Here is a 26,389-nt window from a genome sequence, read left to right on the forward strand (position 1 = left end):
ATGAATTACCTTATCTAATATTTTATATTAGATAAAGTCGGTTCTCTGTGCAGAGAACCCGCAGGCAGAAAGGAGTTTTCTGTAGTGCTCTGCAGCAGGCCAACAAATTGATTAAAAAAAATATATATATTAAATTTGTTTCCGATTATTAATTTTTCTGCATCGAGACAGAATCGTTCTAGAGAGAATTGCGATGCATTGAAGAATCGATTATTTTTCCCACCCCTACAACATATAGCCTACAATTCTGGGGTATATGTTTGGGGTTGTGGGGTATGTATGTCGGGGGGTATCCTGTGAGACAGTGGCCTGTTGTGGGCCGATCCGGTTCTGATAGTCCTGGGCCGTGTTTGGGTCCATCCCAGGGTACGGATGTTGAAGCCCACCACTATGTGTCCTCTTCATGGTGGATGTTGAAGCCCACCACTATGTGTCCTCTTCATGGTGGATGTTGAAGTGTCTGTGTCTCTCTGTCTCTCTCAGATGTCCTGCGTCACCATGGATGCCAACAACATCATGCCCATCCTCAAGAAGAAACTGGCCTTCCTTTCAGGTCCGTCTCCCCCACTCGCCCTCTCCCCTCCATCCCTCCCCCTGCTCTCCCCCCACTCGCCCTCTCCCCTCCCTCCCCCTGCTCTCCCCCCACTCGCCCTCTCCCCTCTCTCCCCCCACTCGCCCTCCCCCTCTCCCCTCTCTCCCCCCACTCACCCTCTCCCCTCCCCCTGCTCTCCCCCCACTTGCCCTCTCCCCTCCCTCCCTCTGCCCTCCCCCCACTCGCCCTCTCCCTGCTCTCCCCCTACTCGCCCTCCCCCCACTCGCCCTCCCCCTCTCCCCTCCCTCTCCCTGCTCTCCCCCCACTCGCCCTCCCCCTCTCCCCTCCCGCTCCCTGCTCTCCCCCCACTCGCCCTCCCCCTCCCCTCCCTCCCCCTGCTGTCTGTTGGGGGGGTTGGGGTGAGGTTGAGTTTGGTCGCACAAGCGTCCTGTCTGCAGCCCTGTGTTGGTGTGTGATGTGAAGTGTGCTCCAATCTTGCTCCAACCTTGGTCCAACCTCCCAAAAGCCCCTGAATTAATGAGAGAATCCGAACTCACTGTGTGTGTGTGTGTGTGTGTGTGTGTGTGTGTGTGTGTGTGTGTGTGTGTGTGTGTGTGTGTGTGTGTGTGTGTGTGTGTGTGTGTGTGTCTGTGTCTGTGTCTGTGTGTAGGAGGTAAGGACAGAAGAAGTGGTCTCATACTGACCATCCCGCTGTGTTCAGACCAGACCAACTTGGAGGAGCTGAGTACTACTCTACACTACCTACTCAGTATACCTAGGTAGTACTATATATACTATACAGCACTACTCTACACTACCTACTCAGTATACCTAGGTAGTACTATATATACTATACAGCACTACTCTACACTACCTGCTCAGTATACCTAGGTAGTACTATATAATATATAGTACTACCTAGGTATACTGAGCAGGTAGTGTAGAGTAGTGCTGAATAGTATATATACTATATATACTATACAGCACTACTCTACACTACCTGCTCAGTATACCTAGGTATTACTATAGTGGAGGCTTCTCCAGTGAGGAGAGGGAGGAAGATCCTCCTTAACATTGTTGAGAATGTAGATTGTAGAAAATGTAGATTGCCCAGACTACTGTAATGAATTAATGCCCTTAAATATGACTACTTTAATGCCTTTGTATATGTAATGTTTGTTTCCCTAAAGGGACATTAGCACCCTCTTTCGCCTTTTGAAAATTGCTGCTTGTCTCAGCCTCCTACTGACTCCCATTCATTTCCCCGGCAGTGTTGGCAGCCGGTGAATAACATGGGGTTCAAGAGAGGAGGAAAGTCCTCCTCTGAGCGGGTGGGACTAGCTAAGGGGTCTGAATCGCGCCAAAATCTATTCATGAATAGGCTGGAGCCCTGGTTGCCCAATGAACCAATGAGCAGGAGCCCTGGCTGCACTATGAACCAATGAGCAGGAGCCCTGGCTGTGGAGCAGCCCGGAGGGAGGGGTTATCTCCTCAAATCTAGGCTACGAGAACCAACCTGCTCAGTGGTATGCCTCGTTTCCACCGAGCGGTGCGTTACGGTTCGTTGCGTTACGGTTCGTTGCGTTACGGTTTGTTGCGTTACGGTTAGTTGCGGTACGGTGCGGCTCTGTTCGCTTATATAGGTGTTTCCACCAAGCACTGCGGTTCGGTGCGGCTCGGTTATATTGGCGTTCCCATTTTTCTGTCCTGCCAATTCATTCTCAACCATACAACCATAGCCAGTCTCTACTTGTTGTGGAAGAACCAGCGACGTCAGACAAACCGAAGCAGTCGTTTAGGAATCATAAAATCATCCGGAGGCCGCACAGCTTTTGGCCGGGTTCTATAAAATATTCTAATCTAGAACACTCCGGGAGCTCCGGCGAGAGTCCTGGAGCTCTATATCTAAATGATATAAGATAATATAATATATAGATATCTATATAATATAATATAATATAATATATAATATCACGGCCAAAAGCTGTGTGCGCCTCCGGATGATTTTATGAATCTTAATGACTGCGTCGGGTTCTCAGACGTCTCTGGTTCTTCCACTTCCACATCAATCTGAAATCCAGATTTAACCGGGACATGGGACAACCGGGACACCAGAAAGGGATTGTTGCCGTTTGCGGACTCCAGCCGGAGCTCCTCCGGTGGGAGTTAGCTGCCCTGGAAGCTCAGCTCCGGGGGCCGGTGGGAGCTCCGGCAGGAGGAGCTCGGGCGGAAGCTCCAGCAGGAGTCCAAGAGCTGAGCTCCCGGAGCTGAGCTCCAGGAGCTGAGCTCCACCGGTGTCTGGGATTCCACACCGGCAACAATCCCTTTCTCCTCCATGTCCCGGTTAAATCTGGACTTCAGGGAGTCAAAGCCAAAGTTCTTTTCCCCAAATTCCTTCTCAACCATGCATGCATGTTTTGTCAAATTCCCCCCGGGGATGAATATTGATCTATTTCTCAATGTAGCCTATTATTATTTGCCATTAATTGTCTGATCTGTGATGAAATCACATGTTGTTTAATTTTGGGACAATTGCTGTACTGCCTATATCGGAATCAAAAAAATGTAATGTAAAAAAATAGTGCCCCCCCCTACTTCGTATAAGTCCACCCTGTTGAAAAATCCTAGCTACGCTACTGCTTACAGCCTGTAGTGTCAATAGTTGTGTTCTTGTTGTTCTTTTACTTGTTTGTTTCTCTGACCTTTCTGTTTGATATTGTGGAAAGGATGTTAGTGAATGATTCAGAGCATGATGCATTTTAAATGGCATCACATTTTTGTCGGGGTAGTGGAGCTCCATAGTTGATGCAATTTCCTTTAGAACGCTGGTATCATGAAGGTGCTGCTTCTCTGTGCAGTTATCTGCATCTTCGGACTATGCGACAGATTAAGGAATACAGAGACAAAGTGATTCATCTGTGGTGTCTCTGCATGCATCTCCCATCAAAACACACACTCTATCTTCACAAGTCGGGCTGCTTGTAATGCCGCTTCAATGGAAACAAGGACAATGAACTCACTCGTCTTTATTCTCATCCCTTACAATCCCCTTTCCTCGTCAAACTCTATATTGGACTCTCATAATGGACAATGTAGCCCTCCAACAAAAAACTTAAGGCAGCGATGTCTCATAATGTTGGGCCAAGACGACAAAGCAGATATTTTGGTTATCTCTGAGGCATGGCTCAAAAAAATAAATTTTAAGCCACGACATTGCATTAAAAGGGTACAATGTCTTTCGAGCTGATTTTAAAAGTGAAGGGGGTGGAGTTGCAATATATATTAAATCAAATTTTCATGCAACTTTTGTCAAATCAATTTCTCTCCCTAAACAGTATGAATTTTTGGCTATAGACCTGGAATATGGAAAGGATTGCCATTTATGTATAGTTGGCTGCTATAGACCACCCTCAGCTGTCAGTGATGCTCTCACCTCACTGTCAGCTGTTGTGACTGACCTGCTTTCTAAAGATCTTGTATTACTGGGTGATTTGAATTGGAACTGGTTGTCATCAAACTCAAACCAGTTTAAAACATGTTGTGATTCTGTGAACCTTAGTCAGCTTATTGAATCGCCTACACAACCTAATCATAAGAACCCAAACAAGTCCACTCTAATTGATGTCATACTAACAAATAAACCCCATAAATACACCCATACAGGAAATTTTCCTCTTGATGTCAATGATCATTGTACTGTAGTAGTTATAAGGAATTGTAAAATCCCCAAAGCAAAACCAGGAAATATTACAAAAAGGAGTTTTAAAATGTTGGACACTCAAGGATTTCTGCATGATTTGTTTGCATGTGAATGGGATAAACTGTTTTTAATTCCTGATGTGACCACTGCATGGCAGTATTTCCACACCTTATGTTGAAGACCCTGAATAGACATGCACCTATTACGAATTTCAGAGTAAAAGACTGTGATAATCCATGGTTCAGATGAATTATCTTAACTCTTTCATGAAAGAAATTTGGCTTGGGCCACAGCCAGGAAATCAGATATAGAAAGAGATTGGGTGGTATTTAGAGTACTAAGAAACAAATGTACAGCTCTTGTCCGTAAATCAAAGTCTGAATATTACTTAAATGAAACATCACAAAATCTAAAAATTCTGGAAAACCATCAAATCACTTTCTCCCTCCACTTTATCTAATGATTTCCCAAGTCAAATATCAAATATTAGTAAAAAATGATTAGATAGTTTTAGCACTAACCAGACGGAGATGGTAAATAGCATTAATAAGCATTTTATTTCTTCGGGTTCTATTTTTAATGATATTTCTGACTGTAATATACTGAAACTTCATTCCTCCCAATGAAAGAAGATAGCCCTACTTTTAGTTTTTCTCCAGTCTCAAGAAATTAGGTTTTAAAGGCCTTAAAAAACACATAATAGTCTGCCGGCCTGATGAAATCAATCCTTATTTTCTTAAAGTAGCTGCTTAGATTGTTGCTGGCCCATTGATTTATATTTTCAACTTATTAGAAATTAGAAAATTAGAATATTGTTCCTGACATTTGGAAATCTGTTTGTCTGTTTGTACCTCTGTTAAAAGGTGGTGATCCAACCAGGCATCCAACCATGTGCTGCAATATTTATTGATCTTACTAAAGCTTTTGATACTGTCAATCATGACATTCTTTTATCACATCTGGTTAGTATTGGTCTTTCTGAAACCGCAATAGACTGTATTAGTAATTACATTTACATTTTACATTTAGGGCATTTAGCAGATTGTTAGTACTTTCACTTGGTTGCATTTCAAAACTGCAGGAAGCGTTTGAAATAGTTCAGCGTAATCTCCTTTCTCTAAAACTAGTCCTAAATGATAGGAAAACATAATGCATGATTTTTTCTAAGAAAGTTAAGTGTTAAACCTCTCCACCATCTCTTTATACGCTGCAGGGGAGACCAATAGAATTGGTCTCCTCATACAAATACTTAGGCTTTGTGTTGGAGGAAGACTTTTCATTTAAACTACATGTTAAACAACTGCTGACTAAGCTAAGAATAAAATTAAAATTGGGGTTTTATTTCAGGAACACTGCTTGTTTTTCACAGTCAGCTAAGAGAAAACGGTTGGAAGCTACTTTTTTTACCTGTTTTAGACAATGGAGATGTTTTTTATAGACCACCAAGGCTCTTCTGCAGTCCTTAGACTCTGTATATCGCTCTGCTCTAAGATTTATAACTCATGCAAATCACTCCACTCGGTTCACCGCACACTGTATGAAATGGTTGGTTGACCCTCATTTCATATAAGAAGACACAAGCATTGGCTAATACTTGTGTTCAAGGCTTTAGTTGGCCAGCTTCCTTTGTACATTACATTACTGCTTTCATTTCACTTACTGAGTTTAAATCATATCTCATCCAAACATTTCAAATTGTCTGCTCCTGTTTTTAATTTCTGACTATGTTTTATGTCTATTGATTACCGTTGTCAGTCCTACGTTAATTGTGTGCTGCTACCTTGGCTCACTTGTAAAATAGATATCTATCTCAATGTAATTTCTCCCTGGTTAAATAAAGGTTCATTAAAAATCTCTACACTACCCACTCAGTATACCTAAGTAGCACTATATATATAACGTACTCTGAGAGTGTGTACTAGGTATACTCTACGTATGTAGGGTACTCTGAGAGTGTGTACTAGGTATACTCTACGTATGTAGGGTACTCTGAGAGTGTGTACTAGGTACGTATGTAGCCGTATGTAACAGGTACCCTACATACGTACATACATAGGTACCTCTGTACCCTACGTATGTAGGGTACAGACTAACCGAGCGTCTCTGTACCCTACATACGTACATACATAGGTACCTCTGTACCCTACGTACGTAGGGTACAGACTAACCAAGCGTCTCTGTTCCAGCGAGCGCTGTAAGGCCCGGGGCTTCACTGTCATCGTGGACGGACGCAAGTCTCAGTGGAACATCGTCAAGACGGTGGTGCTGATGCTGCAGGTACGCACGCACGCACGCACGCACGCACGCACGCACTCACTCACTCACTCACTCACTCACTCACTCACTCACTCACTCACTCACTCACTCACTCACTCACTCACTCACTCACTCACTCACTCACTCACTCACTCACTCACTCACTCACTCACTCACTAAGGTAGAGGTGTATGAGGCATACGTGTGAAGATGTAACCGTGTGTGTTGTAGAACGTTATTCCAGCCGAGGTGTCGCTGGTTTGTGTGGTGAAACCAGATGAATTCTGGGACAAGAAGGTCACACACTTCTGCTTCTGGAAGGAGAAGGATCGCCTGGGCTTCGAGGTGAGCACACACACACCGATGAAAAGAAGTGATTGTAGACCCTACAGTGAAGGGTTTGGAATAATGGAGCATGATGTGGGGAAGACATGAAGGCATCTTCAGAGAGAGGGGGTGTATGATTCTGATAGTGTAAGGTTGGGGACCGTGGTGGAGGCTGAAGGCTCGGACATACGTCCTGGGTTCTGCGTTGGAGGGCAGCTGCTGTCCCGGTCACGCAGGCGGTCCCTCCATACTCCCAGTGAGGGTCTATGGTGGTCTGGTGTGTAGGGGGCGGTAGTGCACCATGAAGAGGTTTGCCAACCGCCACAAAGATCCAGAAGAATCATGCACATTAGGAGAGAAAATGTTTTTATTTTATTTCCTACCAGGCGTCTTGCTGATTTCCTCGCCAGCTCCAATGCTGTTAAACCGCCTTTATATTCTGGAATAGACCAATATTACAAATGTAGGAAAGGGGGCCGCCTTGCACAACCTCTCTTCAAACATGCGGCCGGAGCACTTTGTTCCATGTTGGGCTGTGGGAGTCTGCCCTCACACACTCAACACACCCTAGCTTTATTCCTGTCAGGTGATCCTGGTGTCGGCCAATAAGCTGACACGCTACATCGAACCGTGTCAGCTGACCGATGAATTTGGAGGAAGTCTGGAGTACGACCACATAGACTGGCTCAATAAAAGACTGGTACGCTCTCTCTCCTCCCTCTCTCCTCCTTCTCTTCTGCTCTCCTCTCTCCTGCTGCTCTCAAATGTAAGAATGTTTGCTGATATACCCACTAACAAGCGGTTGTTTATTTATTTATTATTGTGTGTGTGTGTGTGTGTGTGTGTGTGTGTGTGTGTGTGTGTGTGTGTGTGTGTGTGTGTGTGTGTGTGTGTGTGTGTGTGTGTGTGTGTGTGTGTGTGTGTGTGTGTGGCTGCAGGTTTTTGAGAAGTTCACCATAGAGTCGACCTCTCTGCTGGATGAGCTGTCAGTCATCAACGACGGTCTACTGGAGAAGGACCGGTGAGATGTGTTAACGTAAAGATACACACAGTCACAGTCCCTCAGGGTTGGGCCGTATCTCTGATTTGGACTTTTCTGTCATACTTAATGTCTTATCTCCACGTCTCCAGTCCGCAGGGCAGAGACTAGTGCCCTGTGTTGATGTTCTCTCTCTGTTCTCCAGAGGTTCAGACTGGAACCAGCTGCCCTCCTTTGACCCTGAGACGGTGCTGCAGACAGGTACACCGCCACTACTGTAAACTGTTGTTGATTTAAATGGTGCTCCCTCAAAGCCAGTTCTCTCTGTTAAAGTGTGTCAGGTTGTCTAATATCTCTGTGTGTGTGTGTGTGTGTGTGTGTGTGTGTGTGTGTGTGTGTGTGTGTGTGTGTGTGTGTGTGTGTGTGTGTCTCCATGCCAGGTCATGAGTTGTGTAATATCTGTGTGTCTCCATACCAGGTCATGAGTTGTGTAATATCTGTGTGTCTCTCCATACCAGGTCACAGTTGTCTAATATCTCCATGTGTCTGTCTCTCCAGGTCATGAGTTGTTATCAGAGCTTCAGCAGCGGCGATTTAACGGCTCAGAGGGAGGAGGAGGTGAGAACTGTCTATCTGTCTCTCTCTAACCTGTCCCTCTCTTTGACAGGTCTGTGTCTCTCTCGAACTGTCTCTCTCTCTTACCTGTCTCTCTCTTTGACAGGTCTAATGTGTCTCTCTCTTACCTGTCTCTCTCTAACCGGTCTCTCTATTAGCTGTCTCTTTCTTTGACAGGTCTGTCTCTCTCTCTAATAGGTCTGTCAGTCTGTCTTTCCGTCCCTCTCTCAATAGATGATAGATAGATAGATGGATAGATTATAGATCGATGATGGACAGATTATAGATCAATGATGGATCGATTATAGATCGATGATAGATAGATTATAGATCGATGATAGATGGATAGATCATAGATAGATGATAGATGGATAGATCTTAGATATATTATAGATGATAGATAGATGATAAGTCCCTGGGGACTCATGTACTAAGACTTGCGTGGATTTCTGACTAAAACTTTGCGGACGCCAAAATCTGGAAAGCTGCTGCGCACCAAAAAATCTGGATGTATCAAAGCTCGTAAGCACGATTTCACGCAGATTCTCTTTGTACATCCCAATTAACGTGAAATTGAGCGCACATGCACGAGCCTGACTCTCCGCCCAGTCTCCTCCCTCATTTAATATGCTAATTAGTATGAATAGGCATGCAGTAGTGCCCTCGTTAGGAGAAATGCATAGTTCCAAGAGGATAGCTCTTGGGAATCCGAATCGGCTGATAAGCCAGTCATCATCATGAGCCAAAAAATCATAATAGTCGCGGAACACCCGTTCATTTTGAATGCGACCATTCGCAATATCTTCTAACAAGGCCAACACACACACACACACACACACACACACACACACACACACACACACACACACCGATTATAGCCACATTTTGTGCATGAATTTTACAACAAATGCGTGAAGAGAGATCAATTAGCCCAGATGTCATGCGTGGTCCGGAAAATATGTAACGTTTAATAAACAAGCCATCACTGAAAAGTCAGTCAAGTCAGTCTTTGTACATCCGAACGTTTGCGTGAGAAGTTGCTTACGCAGCTTTTTTGTGCATAAGCAAGCTTTGTACATGAGGCTGGTCCTTATGGTCCCTGGTCCTGATGGTCCATGGTCCTGATGGTCCCTGGTCCTGATGGTTCCTGGTCCTGATGGTCTGTGGTCCTGATGGTCCCTGGTCCGTGTTCCTGATGGTCCCTGGTCCTGATGGTCCCTGGTCCTGATGGTCCGTGGTCCTGATGGTCCCTGGTTCTGATGGTCTGTGGTCCTGATGGTCCCTGGTCCTGATGGTCCCTGGTCCCCTGATGGTCCCTGGTCCTGATGGTCCCTGGTCCTGATGGTCCCTGGTCCTGATGGTCCTGATGGTCCCTGGTCCCCTGATGGTCCCTGGTCCCCTGATGGTCCTGATGGTCCCTGGTCCTGATGGTCCTGTGGTTCCTGGTCCTGATGGTCCCTGGTCCTGGTCCGTGTGTCCCCTGATGGTCCTGGTCCCTGGTCCCCTGATGGTCCTGATGGTCCCTGGTCCTGATGGTCCCTGGTCCGTGTGTCCCCTGATGGTCCCTGGTCCCCTGATGGTCCTGATGGTCCCTGGTCCTGATGGTCCTGATGGTCCCTGGTCCTGATGGTCCCTGGTCCTGATGGTCCCTGGTCCTGGTCCATGTGTCCCCAGCCCCCTGGTGTCCCATGGAGGAGGAGCTGCTGGCCCAGCCCCAGGTGCTGCGGCTGCTGGACTCCCTGAGGGAGCAGTACACCCGCTACCAGGAGGCGTGAGAAGTTGCTTACGCAGCTTTTTACATGAGGCCCCTGGTCCTTATGGTCCCTGGTCCTGATGGTCCCTGGTCCTGATGGTCCGTGGTCCTGATGGTCCCTGGTCCTGATGGTCCCTGGTCCTGATGGTCCCTGGTCCTGATGGTTCCTGGTCCTGATGGTCCCTGGTCCTGATGGTCCCTGGTCCTGATGGTCCCTGGTCCCCTGATGGTCCCTGGTCCTGATGGTCCTGATGGTCTGTGGTCCTGATGGTCCCTGGTCCCCTGATGGTCCCTGGTCCCTTGATGGTCCCTGGTCCTGATGGTTCCTGGTCCTGATGGTCCGTGGTCCTGATGGTCCCTGGTCCTGATGGTCCCTGGTCCTGATGGTCCCTGGTCCTGACGGTCCATGGTCCTGATGGTCCCTGGTCCCCTGATGGTCCCTGGTCCTGATGGTCTGTGGTCCTGATGGTCCCTGGTCCCCTGATGGTCCCTGGTCCCCTGATGATCCCTGGTCCCCTGATGGTCCCTGGTCCTGATGGTTCCTGGTCCTTATGGTCCCTGGTCCTGATGGTCCCTGATCCTGATGGTCCCTGGTCCTGATGGTCCCTGGTCCTGATGGTCCGTGGTCCTGATGGTCCCTGGTCCCCTGATGGTCCTGCTGGTCCCCTGATGGTCCTGATGGTCCCTGGTCCTGATGGTCCCTGGTCCTGATGGTTCCTGGTCCTGATGGTCCCTGGTCCTGGTCCGTGTGTCCCCTGATGGTCCCTGGTCCTGGTCCGTGTGTCCCCTGATGGTCCCTGGTCCCCTGATGGTCCTGATGGTCCCTGGTCCTGGTCCGTGTGTCCCCTGATGGTCCCTGGTCCCCTGATGGTCCTGATGGTCCCTGGTCCTGATGGTCCTGATGTTCCTGATGGTCCCTGGTCCTGATGGTCCTGATGGTCCCTGGTCCTGATGGTCCCTGGTCCTGATGGTCCTGATGGTTCTGATGGTCCCTGGTCCTGATGGTCCCTGGTCCTGGTCCGTGTGTCCTCAGCCCCCTGGTGTCCCATGGAGGAGGAGCTGCTGGCCCAGCCCCAGGTGCTGCGGCTGCTGGACTCCCTGAGGGAGCAGTACACCCGCTACCAGGAGGCCCAGCGGCTCAGGAGCAAGCGCTCCCAGCTGGAGGAGGTGCACACCAAGGTCACACAGGTACACACTATGGAATACACACACTAGAGGTTAGGGGTCTTGACCCCACTATGGCCCTCTGGAGGTTTGAGGAGTGAGAGATTGACAGTTTGAATCCCACCCTTAGTTCAGTGAATGAGGGGTTGAGGGTTGAAGTCCAACACTCAGAGATTAAGTGAAATCACTTTACCAATAAAATATCATTTTCAACTGATAAATAAATCTGCCATCTTTTTTTCCCGTTGCCAAATGATGAGGAGGGCCAAATAATATTGCTGGCGGGCTAACACTAGACACACTATAATATATACTCTACCAACACTATGTTATATACACAACTACACACACACTGTAATATATACTCTACCAACACTATGTTACATACACAACTACACACACACTATAATATATACTCTACCAACACTATGTTATATACACAACTACACACACAATGTAATATTTACTCTACCAACACTATGTTACATACACAACTACACTCACACTGTAATATATACTCTACCAACACTATGTTATATACACAACTACACACACTGTAATATATACTCTACCAACACTATGTTATATACACAACTACACACACTGTAATATATACTCTACCAAGACTATGTTATATACACAACTACACACACACTGTAATATATACTCTACCAACACTATGTTATATACACAACTACACACACACACACACTGTAATATATACTCTACCAACACTTATATACACAACTACACACACACTGTAATATATACTCTACCAACACTGTTATATACACAACTACACACACACACACACACACACACACACACACACACACACACACACACACACACACACACACACACTATAATATATACTCTACCAACACTGTTATATACACAACTACACACCCACACACACTATAATATATACTCAACCAACACTGTTATATACACAACTACACACACACACTGTAATATATACTCTACCAACACTATGTTATATGCACAACTACACACACACACACACACACTATAATATATACTCTACTAACACTGTTATATACACAACTACACACACTAATACTCTACCAACACTATGTTATATACACAACTACACACACACACACACTATAATATATACTCTACCAACACTGTTACATACACAACTACACACACACACACACACACACACACACACACTATAATATATACTCTACCAACACTATGTTATATACACAACTACTAAATGCTAAATGCACTCAGTACTTGGTTGGGGCTCCATGAATTATGGCATCAATGTGGTGTGGCACAAAGTCCATCAGCCTGTGGCCCTGCTGAGGGGTTATGAAGCCCTGCATTGTAGGGTCTTGTGTCTCTCATTTTCCTCTTGACAATCCCCCATACATTTTCTATGGGGTTCAGGTCAGGCAAGTTTGCTGGCCAATCAAGCAGAGTAATCCCATGGTCATTAAACCAGGTATTGGTACTTTTGGCAGTGTGGGTAGGTGCCAAGTGGGGTGGCATTAGCTCAGGAGGTAGAGCGGGTTGGCTCATAACAGCAAGGTTGCTGGTTCGATCCCGGCTCCTCCTAGCTGAGTGTCGTGGTGTCCCTGAGCAAGACGCCTCACCCTGACTTCTCCTGACGCGCTGGCTGTCGCCCTGTGTGGTTGACTCCACTATTGGTGTATGAATGTGTGCATGAATGGGTGAATGTCAGTCAACACTGTAAAGCGCTTTGGATAAAAGCGCTATATAAATGAGAACCATTTACCAAGTGGAAAAGGAAATCAGCATCTCCAAAAAGCATGTCAGCAAAAGGAAGCATCAAGAGCTCTAAAATGTCCTGGTAGACGGCTGCGTTGACTTTGAACTTGATGAGATACAGTGGACTAACACTAGAAGATGACATGGCTCCCTCCAGACTCTGGGACCTTGATTTCCAAATGAAATGAGCGACAGACCACTGAGCGACAGACCAGTTCTCTTAGCCTAGTGAGACGCTGTCTCTGGTTCAGGACACACAAGGACTGCGACAGTAGTATGTCCTGGATACATCTGTGACTGGTGGCTCTTGCTGCACCGCCTCCTGCCTCAGTCCACTCCTCGTGAAGCTCCCACACATTATGGCCTCTGCTTGACTATCCTCTCAGGGCAGTGGTTGTCCCTGGTGCTTGTGCACCTTTTTCTACCACACTTCCTCCTTCCACTCAACTTTCTACTAATAAGCTTGGATACAGCTCTCTGTGAACAGCTTCGTTAGCAATGACCTTTTGAGGCTAAAGGCCTCTGTATCCGTAATCCGACTCTGTAACTATGGAGACCCCTCGAGCATTCGCAGTTCACCGTTGGGATGTTGGATACACACACACACACACACACTCTAGCACTCTACCACCACTTGCACCCTAGAGCCCATGGGAGTGTGAGTGAGTCAGGTGTTCTGTGTCAGGTGGTCCAGTGGAGGGTGAGTGAGCCAGGTGTTCTGTGTCAGGTGGTCCAGTGGAGGGTGAGTGTGTCAGGTGGTCCAGTGGAGGGTGAGTGAGCCAGGTGTTCTGTGTCAGGTGGTCCAGTGGAGGGTGAGTGAGCCAGGTGTTCTGTGTCAGGTGGTCCAGTGGAGGGTGAGTGAGCCAGGTGTTCTGTGTCAGGTGGTCCAGTGGAGGGTGAGTGTGTCAGGTGGTCCAGTGGAGGGTGAGTGAGCCAGGTGTTCTGTGTCAGGTGGTCCAGTGGAGGGTGAGTGTGTCAGGTGGTCCAGTGGAGGGTGAGTGAGCCAGGTGTTCTGTGTCAGGTGGTCCAGTGGAGGGTGAGTGAGCCAGGTGTTCTGTGTCAGGTGGTCCAGTGGAGGGTGAGTGAGTCAGGTGTTCTGTGTCAGGTGGTCCAGTGGAGGGTGAGTGAGCCAGGTGTTCTGTGTCAGGTGGTCCAGTGGAGGGTGAGTGAGTCAGGTGTTCTGTGTCAGGTGGTCCAGTGGCTGGAGGGGCCGGGCTGCGAGCAGCTGAAGACCAGCGGAGCCATTGGGGATTCACTGAGAGCGTCTCAGGACCTGCAGCACCAACACGAGCTGATCGAGAGCCAGCACAGTGTAAGACACACACACACACACACACACACACACTATGACTCTATAACTATGGGTGGTGGTGTACACACGTGTCTAACTATGGGTGGTGGTGTTCGGTGTGTGTGTTGATGTGTGTAGGAGTGGTTTGCGGTGTATGTGGAGTTGAACCAGCAGATCGCTGCCTTGCTGAGTGGGGGGGAAGAGGAGGAGCAGGAGGAGCTGCGCCTCCTGCAGCAGCAGCTCAGCGATGTGTGTTATCGACAGGCCAATCAGCTGGAGCACAGGCAGACCCTCCTCCAATCAGCACAGAGCTTCCATGGCTCCGCCCATGAGGTACTACACACAGTACTACACACTACACACACCACTACTACACACTACACACACCACTACTACACACTATACACACCACTACTACACACACCACTACTACACACTACACACACCGCTACTACACACTACACACACCACTACTACACACTACACACACCACTACCACATACACCACTGCTACACACTACACACACCACTACTACACACTACACACCACACACCACTACTACACACACCACTACTACACACTACACACCACTACTACACACTATACACACCACCACTACTACACCACCACTACTACACACTACACACACCACCACTACACACTACACACACCACTACTACACACTACACACACCACTACTCCACACTATACACACCACTACTACACACACCACTACTACACACTACACACACCACTACTACACACTACACACACCACTGCTACACACACACCACTACTACACACACCACTACTACACACTACACACACCACTGCTACACTCACCACTACTACACACTACACACCACTACTACACACTCCACTACTACACACTACACACCACTACTACACACTCCACTACTACACACTATACACACGATACACACCACTACTACACACTATACACCACTACTACACACTATACACACCACTACTACACGCTATACACACCACTACTACACACACCATTTCTACACACTACACACACCACTACTACACACTACACACACACACCACTATTACACACTACACACCACTACTACACACACCACTACTACACACTACACACACCACTACTACACACTATACACACCACTACTACACACACCATTACTACACACCACTACTACACACTACATACACACACACACCACTATTACACACTACACACACCACTACTACACACTATACACTCTCGCTCCCTCACTCTCTCTTAGGCCCTGTCCCAATTCTCCCTCTTCCCCTTGATTTGAGCCCTAACCCTAGATTTTGTGCATACCCGCAAAGGGGTAGGGTTAGGGTTAGGGTTAGGGTGAAGGGGTAGGGTGTCCCAATACTTAAGGGAGCAAGGGGGAGTGCTGTTTTTCCCTTAAAATCATCCCTTAAACGCTAGCTAGCAGCTAAGGGCACTCAAAGCAAGTGTTCTTGTTAAGGGGAGAGAAATGGGACTGGGCCTAACTCTCTCTCTCACTCTCTCTCTCTCTCTCTCTCTCTCCCTCTCCCTCTCCCTCTCTCTCCTCCCTCCCTCTCTCTCCTCCTCCCTCCCTCTCTCTCCTCCTCTCTCCCTCTCCTCCCTCCCTATCTCTCCCTCCCTCTCTCTCCTCCCTCTCTCTTCTCCTCCCTCTCTCTTCTCCTCCCTCTCCTCCCTCCTTCTCTCTCCCCCCTCCCTCCCTCCCTCCCTCTCCTCCCTCCCTCTCTCTCCTCCCTCTCTCTCTCCTCCCTCCCTCCCTCCCGCTCTCTCTCTCCCTCCCTCTCTCTCTCCTCCTCCCTCCCTCCCTCTCTCTCCTCCCTCTCTCTCTCCCTCCCTCCCTCCCTCCCCCTCTGGTTCTCCTCCAGCTGTCCCAGCAGCTGGACGGCCTGCTGGGTATGCTCTGTGCTGACGTGGTGCCGGCGGACGGAGCCTCCATCCAGCAGAGCCTCAAGCAGCTGGAGGAGAGCCTGAAGGCCGTGGGTCAGTAGGATGTACTGCTATGATCTTCATATATATATATATAAACACACTGTTTTTTCTTTATTTAACAAGGTGTAGTTAAAGGTGTTGTTGTGTGCAGAGGGCAGTCTGCAGGGGCTCAGGGAGAAGGGCCAGGCTCTGCTGGAGCAGGTGTCCTCCCAGCCCCCCTTGGAGGTGGAGGAGCCCCCAGCAGCTCAGACCAATGACAACGTCCACCACATCCACTCGGTGCTGGAGGACATGCAGCTCCGCAAGCAGAGGTGACCGCTAACCGCTAGCTAGAGTTACACAATAGCCAGACCTTACCGCAAGCTAAAGCTAACCTTAAGCCACATTTAAATGGCTAGGATACCGACTAGCTAACTAAATTTCTAGCTAACCCACTAGCTTGTTAAACTGCTAGATTGTTAGCTAACCCACCAGCTAACCTGCTAGCTAGTTCTCCCTGTTCTGCCTGAACTGTAATATGAAAGCTATAACGTTTAGGGAATATCACTGGCAGCCTTGAGATGTCAGTATAATATAATATATATATAATATATATAATAATAACTGGATTTCACTTGAGTGTTGATGCGTCAGTATAATATCATATTGGATATCACTGAGTGTTGAGGTGTCAGTATAATATCATACTGGATATCACTGAGTGTTGAGTGAAGTGTTGTTTGTCCCAGGTGTGAGGACATGGTGGACGTGCGCAGACTCAAGATGCTCCAGATGGTTCAGCTCTTTAAGTGTGAAGAGGACTCCTCTCAGGTACACTCATCATATAGGTTCAACATCAATATGTACCTGTTTGTATCATGGGATATTATTACTAGTATTAATGTAGTATTATAGTGTGGTTTGCATTCAGGCGGTGGAGTGGCTGGGGGTATTAATGTAGTATAATAGTGTGTATTAATCAGTATTGATGTAGTATTATGGTGTGTATTAATGTAGTATTATAGTGTGTATTCATCAGTATTAATGCAGTATTATAGTGTGTATTCATCAGTATTAATGCAGTATTATAGTATGTATTCATCAGTATTAATGTATTATTATAGTGTGTATTATGGCGCGTTCCAGGCAGTCCTTAACCCGTGTTTTCACAACCTTCTACCCGTGAAAGTGCCCTGGAGCGGCAGTCAAACCCGTAGCTCACTACCCGTGACCTCGTACCAGATCCATGTACTCCCAGTTACAGCCTTTACGTCACACACACATAAACAACAATGGCGGCCTCTGTTGGTACTATCTATAAAATCAAATAATCAAATGTTTTATGGTATGAACGTCCATATTAGTGGCATTTTGGCACACACAACATTGTTAAATGCACCTGCGAGAATGTTTGGATAGGCAGAGCTCCCCCTGTAACATATATGACATAATCTTATGCGTGAGATAACTTTGTTTTCAAGATAATTGATTGCTCAGTAGGCGGTGCTTTTACACAACTGCTCTAGACACCATGGTGATACAGCAACGCTAAAACAGCCACTTTTGTGTCCCAGCTAACCTTGGCTTTGAGCGCAACATACCTCGCTAACCCGCTAATCGAGTTTCGTGGTACAGCCAGAGAAGGTACAGCCCACAGAGCCGCAGAAGGGTCTGTTGTCGTGACTTGTGACTTGCCTGGAACGCTACCAGGTCGTGAGTCGTGACTTTAAGTCATAACTTTGTCGTAACGGGTTGAAAAGTGTCCCTGGAACGCAGCATTAATGTAGTATTAGTGTGTATTAATCAGTATTAATGTAGTAATATAGTGTGTATTACTGTAGTATTATAGTCAGAATTAATCAGTATTATGTTGTGTGTTCACGTATTCAGGTGGTGCAGTGGCTGGGGGTATGAAGTATTAGTAGTATTCTAGTGTGTATTAATGTAGTATTCTGGTGCAGGCGGTGGAATGGCTGGGCGAGCTGTTGGAGGCTCTCCTGAAGACTCACCTCCGGCTGGGAGACGATGCCCAGGACACCAGCGCTCTGATCGACAAGCACACCAAGTTCATCGACGTAGCCCAGGTCAGTAGGAACCAGTTAATAGACATAGCCCAGGTCAGTAGGAACCAGTTAATAGACATAGCCCAGGTCAGTAGGAACCAGTTAATAGACATAGCCCAGGTCAGTAGGAACCAGTTAATAGATAAAGCCCAGGGGCCTCATGTACAAAGCATGCTTACGCACAAAAAAGCTGCGTAAGCAACTTCTCACGCAAACGTTTGGATGTACAAAGACTGACTTGACGTGAGAAAGTGCGGTTCTCCACGCAAACTAAATGCCTGGCTTACGCACATTTCTGCTGCATTTTGTCAGTTGGAGGCACATAGAGGCAATGCAGCGCAACAACATTAAGCCTACACGATCACGAGTCATGAAGTAATATTGCAATATGAGGCGAGTTCAAAGTGGATTTGAACGTCGGAATGTGTGATCTTAAATGCGCTTCAATCATGCGTTATTGTTGTCGAGACGCATAATGTGACACTGTTGTTAGGCTAAACTTAAACAGACCCATAAAACTAAATTGTCAATATTGGAATTAAAAGGAAGCCCCAGCAATATTATTTTCAGTGATGGCTTGTTTATTAAACGTTACATATTTTCCGGACCACGCATGACATATGATCTCTCTTCACACATTTGTTGTGAAATTCTTGACTGCAATATTATTATGTGATGTTGAGTGGAGTAAGCACAAGCCATTGTTACTTAAAATCAATCCATCAATGAACCAGTCGGCCAATTTCGAATTATGTACATATTATTGACACATTGGGTGTATGGATACAACCTATCGTCAGCATGCATCCAAATAAATGAGAATAGGCCTATAAAAGCATGCGCAAAATGTGGCAATAATCGATAGGTTGACAATGGCAGTGTTGGCCTTGTTAGAAGATGGTCGCATTCAAAATTAACGGGTGTTCCGCGACTATTATGATTTTTTGGACAAAAAAGAGCCGATCCCAAATCACAGCTGCCACCCTTTGCTCAAATAGGGCGAGCTCCCAGACTCCGCCCCGCTGCGCTCTGACCCACGCTTCTCCGGGGTCAGAGCAGAGACCTTTCTTTTTACGTCCACCTTGATGTCCGACCACTTTTTTTAATGTCAGCCACAGTTCGGCTTTCCGCCCCAACCACATTGACCGACTTGGCAACGTTTTCCCACGCCAGTTTTTTGCTTTTGGTGCTGATTCCGGAGGAAAGAGAGCCAAACAAGATCGTATTTCTGGCCTCTACCTCCGAAATCAGCACCTCCACCTCGCATTCACTAAAGTTATTTTTTCTTCCTTTCTCCATGTTCTCCTTTCTCCTAACGAGTGCACTACTGCAGGCCTATTTATACGAATTAGCATATTAAATGAGGGAGGAGACTGGGTGGAGAGACGGGCTCGTGCATGTGCGCTCAATTTCACGTTAATTGGGATGTACAAAGAGAATCTGTGTGAAATCGTGCTTACGCAAGGATTGATACATCCAGATTTATTTGTGCGCAGCAGCTTTCCAGATTTTGGCGTCCGCAAAGTTTTAGTCAGAAATCCACGCAAGTCTTTGTACATGAGGCCCCAGGTCAGTAGGAACCAGTTAATAGACGAAGCCCAGGTCGGTAGGAACCAGTTAATTGACATATCCCAGGTTAGTAGGAACCAGTAGGAAGAAGTTAATAGCCCATATCAGTAGGAACCAGTTAAAACCAGTTAAATTAGCCTTGTGGCTAAAATCTGGCCCAATTATATATTGTGCATTGTCCGTGTCAAATAAAATAAAATAAATAAAACCATACTTACTGATTGTGGATTGTAGCTCCGTCAGCGGTCAGCCAGGAGGGCGGTTAAGGGCCAGAGGACACAGGTGACTGCTGGTATTAGTGATCTGTGAATCATAGGCTGTCTTTATCTAAAAACAGTAGTTAGGCCGACATTACACCTGTGTTGAGTTCTAGAACAAGGCTAAGTTGTTGAACATTTAATCACAAGTTGTTAATAAAATGCCCTGATGATAATGTCCACAATTTGATTATTGTTTGTGGGGGGGAGGGGGGCACAGTGAAGCGTTCATGCCACCCTGGACATTATTAACTTCCTAAATTTGCCATCCAACATAACCTGATTCACAACCTCCACCAAACCATGAACTAAATATGAGCCACAGCTCTGTGCCTAACAGGTAACTATGGTAAGGTATCTATGTATTAAGGTTGCTTTGTATTAAGGTCTCTATGTATTAATGTCTCTATGTATTAAGGATGACTTTGGTAAAAGTTGGTAAAAGTTAAAGTCTCCTTAAGGAAAATTACTTGAGTAAAAGTCTTAAAGTAGCTCACATTAAATGTACTTAAGTATCAAAAGTATCTTGTGAAAAAATATACTCAAGTATCAAAAGTAAAAGTATTTTATAGCACGCATGAAAAGAAGCAAAACAACCCAAAATTATTCTCCCCTTGTTTTTTATTTAACTTTTTCAGGTGAATGAAATGGGGTATAGAACTTTTTTTTTCTTTTCTTCCAAAAGTATCCCATTACAATTACATTAAAATCAAATCTAGCCAGAGTGGTTAGGATACTAATCCACATGTTTAGTCACATTTTCACCACTGCAGATAAAACATGGTTAGCCAATTCGTATTACCTTGTTTAGTATCCTACTGACTGAGGTATCACACAGCTCATACAAATATAATATAACATATTTTAATTTGGAACGAGTAACGAGGTGGCAAATGTCAAAGTAACAAAGTAAAAGTATATTTTTTAACTTTTAAATGTAGTAGTAAAAAATACTTAAGTAGTGTAACGAAGTACATCTACTTCGTTACTATACACCTCTGCTATGTATTAAGGTATGTATGTATTAAGGTCTCTTTGTTTTAAGGTCTCTATGTATTAAGGTCTCTATGTATTAAGGTATGTATGTATTAAGGTCTCTTGTATTAAGGTATGTATGTATTAAGGTCTCTATGTATTAAGGTCTCTATGTTTTAATTTATGTATCCTGTCTCAGAGTACGTATGACTACGGCCGGCAGCTGCTCCAGGCCACGGTGGTGCTGTGCCAGTCCCTGCGCTGCGCCACGCGATCCTCAGGCGAGACGCTGCCACGGCTGCAGCGCGTCTGGAAGCAGTTCAGCGTGACGGCCGACGAGAGGCTGAGCCGCCTGACGATGGCACTGCGCTTCCACACCACTGCCGACAAGGTAATGGATCATAACACTAGAATAGAATCCATATATGCATCATGTATACTGTATATAGTATATAACATGTATACTGTATATGTATATCATATATGAGTCACCACTCCCTGCAGGATTAACATGTAGAATGTACTTTAATCATGTACATCATGATGAGTATATCTGCAGGCGTTTCAAGTTAACATGTAGAATGTATATCTATATATCATGTACATCATGATGAGTATATCTGCAGGCGTTTCAGGTTAACATGTAGAATGTATATCTATATATCAGGTACATCATGATGAGTATATCTGCAGGCGTTTCAGGTTAACATGTAGAATGTATATCTATATATCAGGTACATCATGATGAGTATATCTGAAGGTGTTTCAGGTTAACATGTAGAATGTATATCTATATATCAGGTACATCATGATGAGTATATCTGCAGGTGTTTCAGGAGCGGGGGGAGGAGGAGCAGGAGGAGGAAGAGCTGGAGGAGGTGTTTGAGGAGTTGGAGACGGTGGGGAGGAGCTTACTGGACCGACTTAGCATCCCTGTGGTGTTTCCTGACGGGTACACACTCTCACTCACACACCAACGCACACACATGAACACAGCAGTGTAAACATGAACAGAGGAATCCCAGTTGTAACCGGTTGACTGAGGTCCACAGGGCAGTAACAGCAGGTTCATTACAATGACTTACTCACTGTTCAACACTACTAAAAGTACTATTATATACTAGAGTTTCTCAGCCTCTAGTTATAATGTGGAAACCCCGGTCGATAATGTAACAAAAATTTACTAACTATTAAAGAAAATGTTGCGCAAAAGTTTGCCTTCCTTCTTGGAGGTCCTCCATTGTTGCTCTTTGTTTAATGTGTCACGTAGGGCTTCTGGATTATGGAAAAAAAATCATAATCATGATTATCAATATTGAAGTCACGATTATTCAAACGATAATTTTTTTTTGTTTTAAAACATCATTAATTTATTCAGCATTTCTCTGCAAAAAAACACTGTAACAGAACTTTGAAATTTCCTCTAAAATGTTAAAATAGAAAATGTTCAAATCGAAAATAATTGGCACATTCGCAGGAGCAACTTCTACGACAGGCTATTATAGTAGTACGATTTTATATTATTATTTTACAGACCTACAATGGTTCGCATTTCAGCTCCCTTTTAAACCAACGAGAAGAACCTCTTTTATGTTGAATCTAGTGATATAACCTCTGTCATGTTGACTCTAGGGAGGGACTGAAGCTTGTTTACATGTTAATGTTACTGAAGGAGACCTCAACATGTTGTATCTAGTAAGGGGTGGATCTTGTTCACATGTTAATGTTACTGAAGGAGACCTCAACATGTTGTATCTAGTAAGGGGTGGATCTTGTTCACATGTTAATGTTACTGAAGGAGACCTCAACATGTTGTATCTAGTAAGGGGTGGATCTTGTTCACATGTTACTGAAGGAGACCTCAACATGTTGTATCTAGTAAGATGTGGATCTTGTTCACATGTTAATGTTACTGAAGACCTCAACATGTTGTATCTAGTAAGGGGTGGATCTTGTTCACATGTTAATGTTACTGAAGGAGACCTCAACATGTTGTATCTAGTAAGGGGTGGATCTTGTTCACATGTGAATGTTACTGAAGACCTCAACATGTTGTATCTAGTAAGGGGTGGATCTTGTTCACATGTGAATGTTACTGAAGACCTCAACATGTTGTATCTAGTAAGGGGTGGATCTTGTTCACATGTTACTGAAGGAGACCTCAACATGTTGTATCTAGTAAGATATGGATCTTGTTCACATGTTAATGTTACTGAAGGAGACCTCAACATGTTGTATCTAGTAAGGGGTGGATCTTGTTCACATGTTACTGAAGGAGACCTCAACATGTATCTAGTACGGGGTGGATCTTGTTCACATGTTAATGTTACTGAAGGAGACCTCAATATAATAAGAAGCCACAACTGGGATCTTGAAGATATAATAAAATAAATATCTGAATGCGCTCGTAAACATACTTGGTAGATCTCTATGATATGTTTGGCACTGAACTGTTTGTCTGTCTGTCTATCTCTATGTCTGTCTCTCTGTTTACCTGTCTGTGTGTGTGTGTGTGTGTGTGTGTGTGTGTGTGTGTGTGTGTGTGTGTGTGTGTGTGTGTGTGTGTGTCAAACTGTCTGTCTCTCTGTCTACCTGTCTGTCTGTGTCTACTTGTCTGTCTGTGTCTACTTGTCTGTCTCTGTCTACTTGTGTCTACCTGTCTGTCTCTCTGTCTACCTGTCTTTGTGTATGTGTGTCTACCTGTCTGTGTCTATCTACCTGTCTGTCTCTCTGTGTACCTGTGTGTGTGTGTGTGTGTCTCCCTGTCTGTCTCTGTGTCTACCTGTCTGTCTCTCTATCTACCTGTCTGTCTCTCTATCTACCTGTCTGTTTCAGGACAGAGCAGTTCTTCGGGACTCCAGGGGAGACGGCGTCGTCAGCGGAGGCCATCAGAGAGCGCCTCCTATTGGTTGAGGAGCAGCGGGGGCTGCGGCTAGCAGAGGAGGAGGGGCTACACCGTGAGGGGGAGGAGCTAGATACTGGGGGGCGGGGTCAGTTGGAGGCAGGGCTAGACGTGATTGGGGAAGAGGCCAATGAGGAGGAGGAAGAGGCAGGAAGGGAGGAGGAAGAGGAGGAAGAGAAGAGAGCGACACAGGACTGTTAGATGACCACAGATCAACATTCAGCATCATGGATCTCATTTTCTCCCAAGGCTAGCTAATGGAGCGCCAATCCCTCCCCTCTCTCTCTAAGAAAACTAATGGATGGCCTGTTACTAAATTATCCCCCCAGATAGGAGCTACTAATCATCTGAACTACCACACAGACCACAGCTGCCTGGACTCCTGCTCTACTCTCTCAAAGCTTATTGGCTGGCCTCAGCCCTTAGGCCCCTCCTCTTGACCATGTATAAAGGGCTAGCTAGCTAGGCTACATTTGTTATGACATTATTGTGACCTCATCATCATCTAAATAAACAAGCTTTTTAAACTGACATGATTGGTCGATTCTCTTCTTCTGCACCCAACATCTTTGAAGCCGACACTACCCCCTGGAGGAGAGAAGAGCAGGAGACCAGCAGATAGTGGAGCTGTGAATACTGCTCTGTGCTCTACCTCCTGTCCTGTCACCAGCAGATAGTGGAGCTGTGAATACTGCTCTGTGCTCTACCTCCTGTCCTGTCACCAGCAGATAGTGGAGCTGTGAATACTGCTCTGTGCTCTACCTCCTGTCCTGTCACCAGCCTCCTTTGGTATGCAGGTTATATTGCCGTACCTTTTCAGGTTTATTTTGCATATTTTTGTCAAGCAGAAACTGAGTAGAATCACAAGTTGTGAAGCTATTATCGGCTAAGCCATAAAGACATAAAGGATGTGTATTTTTAACACCCCATCAGAGGGGGGGGGGGTCCGCTGTGAGAGGGTCAGGCTAGAGTTGAGCCATAAGAGGCGGAGAGAGAGAGGTGGTCTCTGTCTCAGAGCCACACTGACACGTGCTGAATAGAGAAACATTGATTTTGGGTGAACCAGAAAAGAGGAAACCCATACTCCTGTTGATGCAGACGTTTGACCTGGGGCCAGAATGCTTTCTACTTAAACTGGGAGCCAGGAAGAGGATGGGGGGATAGAGAGAAGGAAGAAGGGCACAAGACTCTGCAAGTTAGTGTTGGAGCTACAGGAACTATCTCTGTTGTAGAGTTACTGGTGGAGCTACAGGAACTATCTCTGTTGTAGAGTTACTGGTGGAGCTACAGGAACTATCTCTGTTGTAGAGTTACTAGTGGAGCTACAGGAACTATCTCTGTTGTAGAGTTACTGGTGGAGCTACAGGAACTATCTCTGTTGTAGAGTTACTGGTGGAGTTACAGGAACTATCTGTGTTGTAGCTGAGTGCAGTCCCATATCCCTGAGGCCCTCCAGATATTGGTCTGACCTTTGGCCTGCAGTTGGGGGTATGAAAGCAGAGATAGAGGGATATGAAGATGGAGGAGAAGAGAAGAAGGTGCCCTGTTCCTCCTTCACCACTCTCAGTACGGTGGCTGTGCAGGCCGGCCTGTCCCAGCTGGTCGTCTCTGTCCTCAAGGTACTGGCTCAGCTGTTGGTGTTGGAATGCTTCCTTTATCGTGTTGAACAGATGAGAACTCCTAGCTCAGTATGTCTAGTCGTATAAAATATCTAAATAGTTCATGTACAGACAAGAGGTAGAATCGTGTAGTTAATGGATGTAAATCATATATAGTTCCTATATACAGATAATAAATAACAGGATGTTATGTGTTGTATTTTATATACAGTATATATATATATATGCATATGCATATGGGTATATAGAATAGCGATAAGATGTAATCTTTGTATGGAGTTGAACATTATCAATGTTATACAGTAGTCCTATATATAAAACGGTGGTGTGGATATTTAGACCAGCAAAATGATGAGTTAGTTAGAACTGACATAGACCTGAGATAGTTAGAGGGTAAGAGGTAGTTGGAGGTTGACAGTTAATAAAAGTAAGCGGTAAACTAGAGATAGACGAGAAATGGTTGGATAGTAATAGGAGGCAGACTACAGCTAGACCTAGAGCTAGTTAGAGAAGACTAGAGAATATTCTGGGAGTTCTATGTGTATGTGTGTGTGTGTGTGCGTGTGCGTGCGTGTTGCAGCATTCCAAGTCTGCGTTATTCAGGGGTCTGGCATGTCAGCTGAGCAGGGCACAACGTGACACGGTCATTGGGGGGCACACACACACACTAACACACACACACACAC

The 26,389-nt window shown here is 45.8% G+C and overlaps 1 protein-coding gene across 1 annotated transcript; it reads left to right on the forward strand.

Moving 5' to 3' along the window:
• The first annotated feature begins 338 nt into the window (after positions 1-338).
• On the forward strand, positions 339-24,615 carry sestd1 (SEC14 and spectrin domains 1). The gene is made up of 18 exons (XM_084478592.1): positions 339-553; positions 1,203-1,311; positions 6,419-6,509; positions 6,720-6,833; positions 7,402-7,515; positions 7,754-7,836; positions 8,000-8,055; positions 8,353-8,412; positions 11,196-11,350; positions 14,280-14,402; positions 14,520-14,714; positions 16,276-16,390; positions 16,491-16,650; positions 17,068-17,149; positions 18,280-18,402; positions 21,382-21,573; positions 22,010-22,134; positions 24,018-24,615. The coding sequence occupies exons 1-18, from the start codon at positions 442-444 to the stop codon at positions 24,283-24,285; spliced, it is 2,277 nt and encodes a 758-aa protein (XP_084334718.1). The 5' UTR covers positions 339-441; the 3' UTR covers positions 24,286-24,615.
• Positions 24,616-26,389: the final 1,774 nt, after the last annotated feature.

Source organism: Micromesistius poutassou (genome assembly GCF_964030765.1).
Source record: "Micromesistius poutassou genome assembly, chromosome: 14".
Classification (NCBI taxonomy): domain Eukaryota; kingdom Metazoa; phylum Chordata; class Actinopteri; order Gadiformes; family Gadidae; genus Micromesistius; species Micromesistius poutassou.

What these genes read in the sequence shown, in the direction of transcription:
- sestd1 (XM_084478592.1), top strand. Translation starts at nt 442, where the DNA reads ATGGTGGATGTTGAAGTGTCTGTGTCTCTCTGTCTCTCTCAGATGTCC. An exon ending in GTGAAGAGGACTCCTCTCAG is followed by an intron (nt 17,150 to 18,279) that starts GTACACTCATCA and finishes ATTCTGGTGCAG; the next exon opens with GCGGTGGAATGGCTGGGCGA. An exon ending in CCTGTGGTGTTTCCTGACGG is followed by an intron (nt 22,135 to 24,017) that starts GTACACACTCTC and finishes TGTCTGTTTCAG; the next exon opens with GACAGAGCAGTTCTTCGGGA.